Source organism: Chelonia mydas, chromosome 12 (assembly GCF_015237465.2).
Source record: "Chelonia mydas isolate rCheMyd1 chromosome 12, rCheMyd1.pri.v2, whole genome shotgun sequence".
Lineage (NCBI taxonomy): Eukaryota > Metazoa > Chordata > Testudines > Cheloniidae > Chelonia > Chelonia mydas.
In genome coordinates, this window is record NC_051252.2 from 31,767,397 (window position 1) to 31,778,564 (window position 11,168).

The following is an 11,168-nucleotide window of genomic DNA, read 5'->3' on the forward strand; positions in this document are numbered from 1 at the left end:
TTTTTATTTGATCCATCTCTGTATTGTTCATGCTGTCAACAAGTCACTTTTCACCCTCTTGCTTTTAGTACTATGATATAGGAAGCAGGTTCAGTTGCAGCGGTATTGAGACTTCTCTCATTTCCCCGGATGGAAATTGCTTTCCTCTTCTTAACAGAAGGTTCTAGATACAAACAGGGAGCTGTTTTTTTCAGCTGAAGCAGAACCAGTAATGTCTTTAAGGTCATACATCTCAGGCTTTCATGAGGATTACCATGGCTTACGTGTAGCAGGCTCATATCTTTACATTTCAGGGCTTTTTTTATGATCTTTTTCAGTTGCCTTTTGTTGTACTTGTTTCTTGGCAAGTTCTTGGTAGTCTTTTCACCTTGAAGAGTCTGAGTAGCATGCAATTTGCCATTACTCCTTTCTCCTTTAGTGCTATCTGTCATAGGAGCAAAATTGAGAGAGTGTCTGCAACAGACTGGAACCTTTTCTTTTCCTGAAACACTATCTCCTACAGCATGTGTAGTTAATTTGCAATTAGGCTTTGATCGATCTTTTATAGACTTGGTTGCCTGGGACAATTCTTTTTTGGTAGATGGTGCTATATCTATGTGAGGTAAGTGAGTGACTGTTTCCTTTGTCTTTGGTTTTTTAGACTTATTTTGTACTTGGTAGCAGGTGAAGGGAGCATCTTTACAGCAGCCTTTTACCTGGAGGTACAAAAGCATGTTAAATGCACATTAATATAAGTGGATTTTATAACAGTAAAAATAAAAAAAAATCATTAATGCAGTAGCTAAGTATATTTGTGGTGTTGATATTAATTGATTATAATTCTTCAAATGCTCTTTAGAACCAAAGCACCTGAAATTTACTAAGGACTTTTTTACTCTTGACCTCCCTTATAAAAGTTATTTTCAGCTCTTCCTGCAAGTCCTAAATCTGCAGGAGACATTTTTGTGGTCCTTTTCATCCTTTTTGTGGTCATATAAAGAGATGACTGTTGTGCACGTTTTGGGGCAGTTATGTAGGGACATGACTTTCACAGATTTCCATGACTTTTCAACATCTCATATCGTCCTGCAAAAGAAAAACTTTTCCTTCCAACCCAAATCAACCCGAGGTTAATTTTGCAAAAGCTCACTTGAATTTTTCTGATCTGCCATGAAATCCTCACCTGTAAGTGCAATTGTCTAGGAAGCTGAAACTCACTCAGAGGAACTCTTGTGGTGTTCCGCACCTTAGCACAGTCTCCAAGTTCACCCACGCAGCTACAATTGCATTCTACTCTCTGAGCCAAATTCTGATCTCAGCCTTGCCACCCTAAATCCAGAACAACTCCACAGAAGACAGTGGAGGGAAGAAAGGGTGGTTCTGTGGTTGGAGAAAAGGATTTAGAGGCAAGAGAGCTGAGTTTTAGTCTTGGTTCTGTCACAGGCTTACAGTGTGCAATACTTCTAATGTAAAAAATTCTTGATATTTTTTTTCAGTTGGGGGTAATTGACATTGGAATCTGGCCTGCTGTCTCTGAAAAATGAGTGCAATAGAGTAGCTGTAACAATTCTTAACATCTTAATGCCAAATTTTGCTGTTTATAATGATATAAATAAGTAACTGAGCAGTTTTTGGCCTCTACACAGTTTGATGTTTTCCTGAGGTTTGGTTGGCACATTTATGACCCCCTTTTCTCCCTGTCTCAATTCTCTGACCAAAATGGAAGCTGCTAGTCAAACTCTCTAACTGTAGGAAATTAATGTCCTTTTGCCTTTCTGATCTTTAATTTGTTTTTGTTTGGAGTTTTTAAATATTTGTATTCATAAGTGTTACATGTAGTTTACCAAAGCTCCAATTAAAATGCCTAATAAATTTATAAAATCTAAATTAGATCTACAAGAATGGGGAGGGGGTATGAATGTGAAACTAATTATCACAAATACAATAAATACTCTTGCTGAAAATGAAATACAAAGGTTAAGGAAAAAATCAAGGTGTTTAAAAATGAATTTACAGATATTTTTAGTCATTCTTTATCTAATACACCCATAAAACTTAGACATTGCAGAAGCAAGGCTCATAACTTTCTGCTGTAACCAGAGTCTTTTTCCTATCATCTGTCAAATAATTTACTATCAATAGTGCTGACATCCAGTTAATGCAAGTTTATTTAATTACTATACTGAACATGGATGGTGTGGCTTTCTCCTTCTAATCGGTCATTTTTCTATTTTCTCTTTAAAGCGTCAGTGTTTTCAATTGTCTGATAGACACCACCTTTTCTCTTTTCAGGCCATGGAAATGTCAGTAATTTCACAGGTCCTTATATAATGTTTAAATAGTGCTATCTAGTGAAAAGTGTACACAGTACTGTCTGAAGACTGGAAAACAGATGTTTGGACTGATTCGCTCTTTCTACATGTTTTGGTTATTTGTGAAGGATCTAATTTAGTCTTAATGGTTTTCTGATGTTTCTTTTACAGCATATTTTTAAAATTAAGTACAATGTTGGGGACTAGTAGAGAGACACCAGCATCCTACTTGTAGTGCTTATTCAAATATATCTTAAATATCTCTGCTCACATAAATGTCAGTTTATTTCTAGAGAAAAGGATATTTTACATTTAAATACAGTGTTATGGTATAAATCACTAGAGAATTTACTACCACTGCTACTTTTAATTAAGACCATAAAAATAAGGCAGATTGCATCTGTTGTCCTTCTGGCTAGGGTGTTTCTACCTAAAAGCACAAGACAAGTGCAGATATAGAACAGGGCATATTATTGTAAAAGGAGTTAGTCTATTATAAAATGGATGTTGGGGAGAGAGAGAGAGAACTGACCTACCGAATGATGTCTCTCTTCTGACCGATATTATCATACATGTGCAACTGTAGTACTGTGATAAAATTGCATAGTTAAGACAGACCCCTGGACTTTCTACTGCCTTGATTCTTGTAAACAAAATACAATAGATATTTCCTCAAAAAACAGTGAGTGGAAATCATTAAGACTATTTACAGCCAGTTCTGTTTTTGAATAAATAACCGTGTATTCTCATTCCTGTTTTAAAAGCATGAGAGCACCAAGTGGAAAAACGAACTATCTTGCTATAGTATTTGTGGTCTAAAGTTATAATACAAAGCACTCAATTCTTCGTTATGCCAGATGCACCATAAAATCCATTACTTCACAGAATGGAATGTAGGTAAGAAGAATTTATTTTCATTGTCCTGGCTGGATTTCTAGTTAAATGTATCTTTCTTGTGGTGGTTCACATATGTCTACAACTTCTACCAGTAAACAAGCACCACAGCATATCAGATGTCTTCAAAACTAGCCACTATAAAAAGAACTCTTCTAAATGTTTAAGGAAAGGTGAGGGAGGAAGGAAGGAATCTTACATTGGAAATACAGGGACAAATCCTACGGTCAATATTCAGGCTAAAGCCTCGTTGAAATAAAACACCAGGTCTTGTAAGAGATAATGGCTCAGTAATTTTGCCCCAGTACACTCTGCAAAAGCCAGGCTATCTAACTGATGATTTTGTTCCCATTTGAGGATGACCCCACTACTCCTGACCCAAACTCATATAAATAATTATCTTAGAACTAGGTATTCTCTAAATTTATCGCAAGATATTGAATTTGCCACCAGTGACTGCTGTCAAAGGGGCTTATTTTCCATAATCACTTTTCAGGAAAAGGAAGTAAAATAAAGGAAGTTTTTTTTAAAAAGGCATTAATTCATCTCCAGTTATAGCTGAATACCTAACACCTAGTGTGGTACGGGTTCCCCTCTCACCACAACTAGCTGAACATTCAGTAGGTGGCACTCTTCCCTCCACACTAGAACCACTATATTGTATTTCAAGTGATCTCTTGCAGCTGTTCAAGATCAAATAGAAGGCCTGACCACTTCACAAATGAACAATAGTGACATAAGCCATTGCACTCTGCTTTAATTCCCACAATAACTTCTATTGGAAAACACCATTATTCACATCTGCCCTAAACTATTATGCAACAGTGATGTGTGTTGTTGAAGGGCTGCTGTATTTCTCCCCTAGAGGTTATTGCACATCAACAGTGGGCAATTTCTTCATGTAGTTTTTTAAAATAAAGAAGTCCTTTCATTACTTAGCCTTTGCTTCTAGTTACTGCCTAGAAAGAGCTTGCTTTCTCTCTCTGGATCTAAAGCAGTGCATACATGAGGGTGAGTAAATAGTTAATATGTAGAAGTCTGTAAACTGCTTTGAAAGTATCATACTATAAAAATATGAATTCTGGATTTAACTTTAATCTCCTATGACTGATTCTCTGAATCTTAAATCAGCTAGATGGTAAGTTAAGAGCTCTGGCGTAAGAGTGGAACTTGTGATATTTGGGAATTTTTAACTCGTATTATCTTCCCTATTACTTCCAAGTTACTGTCAAATGCATCAAAAAGGGGGAGAGAATAAATAAGTGGCTGCCAGTCACAGAAAATCTTTGACTACTGAGAAACATGCAGTCATTTTGAATGTGGATAATTTTTATTGAAGCTATTCTAAATTGTGAATGCAAATTTAACCTGTATTTTATGGAGGAAACTGTGACAGCTAATTAATCAAAATGAAATGTACATTTAACACAGACAAAACTTGATATCCAAGTCCCTCTGTTTAATAATAGATGAGTCTGGCCTCTGTTAATAAAACATGAAAACAAAACAAGGAAGCATACCCAAAAAAATACTAATAGTACTTAAATCAATAAGTAGAAAGGTGGTAAGTGAACATTTAACCAGGCCACTGTGAAAGAGCTGCTGTTCCTGGGGCTACTTGACTAGTTCTGCAGCTCTTTTAAGTCCCAGTTCTGCAAAGCATTTAAGCAAATATTCAGCCCCATGGATCTCTATTAAACTGAAGCACATATTTAAAACAAAGAACATTCTTCAGTGGCTTGCTGAATAGGGATGAACTCAAGATTGTGCTAAAATGCATTGTTGAGCCAGGTACCCCATGACCATACTTAGGCCTTGTCTGCATGAACAATTAGACTGTGGGGCAAGCCGGGGTGCGAATCTATCCCACACCAGTCTGCCCTGCTCTAAACTGTCCATGTACACCCTGCTGCTATATGTTAAGCTTGTCAGAGTGCTTTGAGTTAGTCCTCCTTAGCTCAAAGCACTTTAACAATCGTTAATGCACACAGACAGTTAAGAGCATGGCAGGCTAGTGTAGCATAAACTGTCTGTGTGCATTAACGATTGTTAAAGTGCTTTGAGCTAAGGAGGACTAACTCAAAGCACTCTGACAAACTTAACATATAGCAGCAGGGTGTACATGGACAGTTTAGAGCAGACTGGTGTGGGATAGATTCGCACCCCGGCTTGCCCCACAGTCTAATTGTTCATGAGGGCTGCACCTGAATGAGGTGAATGCACTTAGTTCCAGTAGAACTTTAAATAAATTAATATGGGGCAATGGGGATTTAGCATACTGTCTACCATAGACAGAGAGAGTTAATCTATAAGCTGGAAATTAAATTATTTGGAAGTAACGCATAGTATTATAAACTGATACATATAAGTAGCACCTACAGAAGTTAACAAATGGACAGTCTCTGCTCACAAGGAGCACAAGTACAATGTATCTTCAATCTTTTTCTCATCATATAATGAGTTCAAACAAATAGAAGAAAATGACATGAAGTTACAGTATAAAAATGTTAGGTCAGTCTAGAAGACATTGCGGTTATTGCAACATGGCTGACCGTTAAGGAAGGGAATAGTCCAGGAAGCAGTTGCACCGCTTGTGTGTTTGATTCATTTCCTTGCTTGGCCTCTGAAAGACTTCTGTTTTTAATACTGTTGGTGAAAGGACCTCTGATCTCATCATGTTTTGTGTACTGTATTCCTTTTGTATGCAGAAACTGCATGTTAGCAAGATGACTGTACTTTCTCAAAGAAACAGAATTAGAAGTGGTTATAATTTTTCTATCTGGCCAAAGAGCACAGGGCCAGTGTAACTGCTCAGGGCCTCCTTGCAGGAATGATGCTTTTGGAAGCTTTGGGACAAAGGATGATGGTTCGTGAATTTGTTTCTCCTTCACTGTATCATGAATGATACAGTCAGTTTGTTTCCCCCCCTTTTGTTCTATTGTTTTAGTACCCTTACTACTGGAAGCAGTCTCAGCTGAAGTAGCATTGAGCATTTTCTGATTTGCCTGGGAGATAGCTGCTTTATTCTTCTTAAAAGAAGGATCTGCACTATCTTTTGGAGTTGCATCTTTCACTGGTGGCAATACCAGCAAAGACTTTAAGTTTGAAGATTCAGAGCTATCTGGAGCAGGCATCGTAGACTCAGGGGTCTTTATAGCTTTACTTTTCAGGGCTTCTGGGTTTTTCATTTTTTCTGGGTGCCATATACTGTATTCCTTTATTGGCAAACTTTTCTTTTCACCTTGAAATGTCTGAATAGAGCACAACTTGCCATTACAGCTTTCTCTCTTAGTTCCATCTGTTGTAGAACAATTGGAAGGCTCACTAGAATGGACTGGAACCTCTTTCTTTTCTGAAACGGTATCATCTACAGCACATGTGCTTAATTTGCAAACAGATTTTGATTGATCTCTTGTAGTCTTGGTTTCTTGGCTCTCACTTTTGTCATTAGTTTGCCTCATATCTAAGCAAAACAGGCAACTGTTGACGGTTTCATTTGCCCTTGATTTCTTAGCTTGATTTTGCAACTGAACGCAAGCAAACGGAGCAGCTTTACCCCAGCCTTGTACCTGGGAACAGAGAAATACGTTAAATCTAAATACTAGTTGCTCCTTCACAAAAAAAAAATTATGTACAATGTAACAGTAATGATTAACTAATAGCACTCATGATGCTACTTAAGTTTATTGTTTGGGCCAAATTAACAAGTAGTTTTTTATTCTTAGCCAGGCCCACTTAAAAAAACCCTGTATTCGAAGAAGTTTTTTATTGACAGGAAAACCAGTAGACTCCACGGATTTTTTTCATGCCTGTTTTAGTTTTATGCTTGCAGTGCTATTCTACAGAGTCCTACACTGCAAGCCTCAGAGGCAATATCCAGGACCATGAAAAATCCAATTTCCATTACATTATATTATCTTTGAAAGAAAAACATGTTCTCTTCCTCCAAAAGTCTTGGATCTGAGAGATTACTATAGCTTTCCTTAGTTCCCACTTCTTTACTAAACTGAGTACAGAACAGAATTGTGATGTTTCTTTTATGATCCATGTACAAAACAAATGCATTTCTAGTGCCATTTCAATCAAACAATCAAAACAACATACGTTCCACTGCTGACAACTAGACTGCTGACTAGGAGTGGATTTTACTTAGCTTTTGATTCACTAATATTAATCTCTTGCAGGCTTCAATAGGACAAACTTCCAGTTGAGAGGCGAAAACCACATCACCTGCTACTGACTGCTTAAAATTAAGAGCTCAATAACTGAAATACCATTTTACAAGATCCCTCTTCAGAGCTCTACACTAGCAGCCTACCTCTGCACAATTAAATGTGAAAATTTAAGACACTCTTACCAAATATAGAAGTAGTGACCATAAACTAGAGGTGGAAACAGGACACAAAAAGCACATCACCTACACAGAGAAGGGATTTTGCAACCAATCTGGGAGAAGAGAAAAGCTTCTTTTTGCGCCACAGTCCAAAGTACAAGGAACTGGGAAAGACTTGCTTATATTATGAGAAAACCATTTACATTAAAAAGCAGTGAGTGGGAAGAGACATGAATTTGAATGGGACCTGATCTGGGAGTCATGCTCAAAGGCCACCTAGCTGCTTAGGCCCCAGACCTGATTTATGCAGCCAAATACCTACCTTCCCCTGGCTTGTGAATCACTTTGGGGCCGAGGTGGGAGATAAGCATCTGGATGCCCCAGAGTCTAAAAACTTAAGCATCTAGGGAACTTTTACAGTGGAAAGTTAGGCAGAGTTGGCGTAAGCATCTACAGCAGTGGTTTTCAACCTTATTTTCATCTGCAGCCCCCTACAAGTTTTCAAATGGAAGTGTCTCTCTCCTAGTCCCCAACATTGTACTTTAGAAATTCACCTTTGGAAATTCAACCTGTGGTCCACGGACCCCTACCATAGAAGTCTTAGACTGAAAACTGACTGAATAGAATTCAATTATAAACGTTGCACGTGCTGAGCACAGCATTTGATGCAGCGTGAGAAAGGGCGCTGAACTGTGAGCTTCTATGGTAATGATGATACTTCCAGGTTTTGACCTGTGGGTGGGGGTATTCACATACTTTTGATTGGTCAGAAAAACAGAGTGCCTTTCCTGAGATCTGAAATTTAATTTTCATAGTTACCTATCGCAGACCCCTGAGACATAGTCTATGGACCCCCAGTTGAAAACCACTAGTCTCCAGGGTTAGGTGGCAGCCCAGCAGGAATTTCATGAGTGCAGAAGTGCTGCATACAAGACGTAGACACCTAAGCTTTGTAGATCACACCTTTAAAGTTTAGAAAGTCTTAGCTTTTCAGTTATATCAGCAGGTACCAGAGAACTTAGACCTGGAAATATCTACTCAACTCAAGAAGTTACAACAAAATAATCGGACTACCCAACACCATCCTCACCCCACTAACTGTATTCCTAACCACAAAAACAGCTTTTCTATACAGATAGGTCTGCCCTAAATATAGATTACAAGAAACCAGTCTAGAAGACTGCATTACTGCAGGGGGACGAGGAAGACAACTTTAACACAAGAATGTCTTTGGTGTATGTCCACACCTAACACTGGATAGAAAACAGTTGTTTATCTTAGTTATTTTTGACCTTCTAAGCCCCCCTAGAATAGGGTTACCATATTTCAGGTTCCCCAAAAGAGGACACTGGGAGGGGGAACTGGCGGGAGGTACAGTTGGAGGAGCAGTAGGGGATACCTGTATCAGTGGTACTCACTGGAGGTGGGGGGCAGAGTCGCTCCCTGTCATGGTGGCAGGACAGCTGGCAGAAGCCCAGGATGCAGCCACAGACCTCAGACAGTGCCTCCCTATGGACCCCCTCCCTAGGCCTGGGTGGGCAGGATCTGGCAGCTTTGTCTGCAGGGGAATGGACCAAACAGCTGCTGATGCAGGGGAGATACCAATCAGGAAGCGGTCTAATCAGGACTCTTTCTGAGCTGCAGCATCTGCTCTGAAAAAATCCCAGACATTTCCTGTTTGAAAAATCCACCTGGACAGAGGACGGAGACTCAAAAAAAGAGGCAATATCTAGGAAAACCTGGACATATGGTAACCCTACCCTAGAATGGGAAGACCTGAACCCATTGTACTCACACAGTCATTCTAAAAAATTCATAATCTTAAAACTACAGAAACCAGAAGCCTCAAAAGCCATTTCCCTCTGTGACACAAGAGAACTGTCCCCTCAGCTGAACTATTTGTTACTACTCTGATATAATCAATAATGTACACCAAATTCTTAAGGCATCCGAACCATCACAACCCTACTTTCCTTTTCTTCAAGAATCCCATCTTTTTTTTGTAGGTAAAAAGGCAAGAAGCAGCTTTAATCAGGATTACTTCAAACAAATGTGAGTACCACTTATACTAACCACTATTAATATTCCTTCTATTCAACTTCATTGGAGCTACAGGAGAGGAACTTACTTGGAGGTTTAGTGAGGTTTTTCAATATTCCATATGTCTATGCTACAAGACAGTGACAGACATTCCATTTCATTCTGACTAATCTGCAGCTGTAACAAACTAGATCTCTGTTTAGTTTAAGAATAAAACCCTAAACAATATTTTCAGTATGTTCTTAAAGTTACTCCATAGCTACCTCTGCTTTTTAAGCAGCTCCCTACAACTATTTTGAAGCTCCTAGCTTTTTGGTGTTTTTTTAAACATTTGTAGTGTTAAATATCTTGTTTAAAACAATCAACTGTTTATTTGTCATGATTTCCCCCATTCTCAACTTTGACTCTGGTTTAGAGGCTTTAAGGTATCCAGAGTAGTATCTGATGACTTTTCAAACTACATTGTATCAAAACAAATGAATTTTTAAATAGCCATTGTTAGCTAATATTCCAAAACTGCATTTGAGAATTTTTTTTTGGCTAAGTCATTTTTCAAGACATAAAATGTAACTTACAGCTTCCTCCCATCCTGTCCTGATGACATATTCCAAGGATCTTTCATCTTGTTCAAATGCATTCTCGCTGATGTCAAGAAGAGTATAAACTTGATTCCTCTCTCTCCTCTCATTTGGGTAGATACATTGCCACTTGCTTTCCTCTGCTTTTTTATTGGTAATGCTTTTTTCTAAATCTACTTCATTCTTCTTGGAGGAGTTCATCATGGTCCCAGCACCCCAAGCTTCTACCCTTTAAAGGTGCAAAAAGATCTGTGTCTTAGATAATCTATCTGGCAATTATTGTTCAGATATCCTAATTTTTACCCAAGGATGTTTAGGCCTGCTGCACCACTGACCTCCCTGAAGACCCAATCCCAAAAGGATTTTTTTAACTAAAGAACCAGAATTGGGTATTTTATGCCAGTCCCTTAGCTTAGGCTACTCTTTGAGCCACTTCCCCCCAGCCCCTTTCCACCTACATCCCCCCCCTTCCCGCGCTTCCCCCTCGCCCCCCCCCCCCATTCCCAGGCTCTCCTCTCCCCCCATTCCCGGGCTCTTCCCTGCCCCCTCCCGCACTCCCCCAAGCCCCACCAGGCTCCCCCTCGTCCCCCCGTTCCCATCTTCTTCCCTGCCCCCCGTGCTGCTCCCCCCGCCCACCTTTCGGTCCCGGGGCGCTGGGAGATGGAGCCGCGCAGGCCACTGCGGTTGTTCGCAGCCCCCTTCCCACCCCGAAGCCGTTACCCTGGGCGACGCGGTGGGGCGGGGGGCGGGGGCGGAGCGCGGCAATGAGCGCATGAGCAATGGGGTGCGAGGTGCGACACAAACAGACTGCGGGGAGGGGATGGAGGGATGAGGAAACAGGAGAAGGGGGAAGGCAGTGGGGAGAGGGCTGGAGTGGCTGGCAGGGCTGAGGGAGGGGGCAGTGGCAGGAGGGGTAGGGATGGAGGGATGAGGAAGCAGGAGAAGGGGGAAGGCAGTGGGGGGAGGTCTGGAGTGGCTGGCAGGGCTGAGGGGGGGGCAGTGGCAGGAGGGGTAGGGGATGGAGGGATGAGG

At 40.2% G+C, this 11,168-nt stretch overlaps 1 protein-coding gene across 4 annotated transcripts; it reads right to left on the reverse strand.

Moving 5' to 3' along the window:
* On the reverse strand, positions 1–10,920 carry C12H16orf46 (chromosome 12 C16orf46 homolog). Of its 4 annotated transcripts, XM_037877992.2 has the most exons (5): positions 10,773–10,912; positions 10,134–10,365; positions 8,937–9,170; positions 5,738–6,754; positions 1–695 (listed from the first exon to the last, which is right to left on the reverse strand). In XM_037877992.2, the coding sequence occupies exons 2-5, from the start codon at positions 10,338–10,340 to the stop codon at positions 51–53; spliced, it is 2,103 nt and encodes a 700-aa protein (XP_037733920.1). In that variant the 5' UTR covers positions 10,341–10,365; positions 10,773–10,912; the 3' UTR covers positions 1–50. The 4 variants fall into 4 exon arrangements, with proteins under 4 accessions (XP_037733920.1, XP_043382429.1, XP_037733922.1 ...); XM_043526494.1 differs by lacking the exon at positions 8,937–9,170 and having other exon boundaries at positions 10,134–10,373; positions 10,773–10,920; XM_037877994.2 differs by lacking the exon at positions 10,773–10,912 and having other exon boundaries at positions 8,937–9,076; positions 10,134–10,284.
* Between the last annotated feature and the right edge of the window lie 248 nt (positions 10,921–11,168).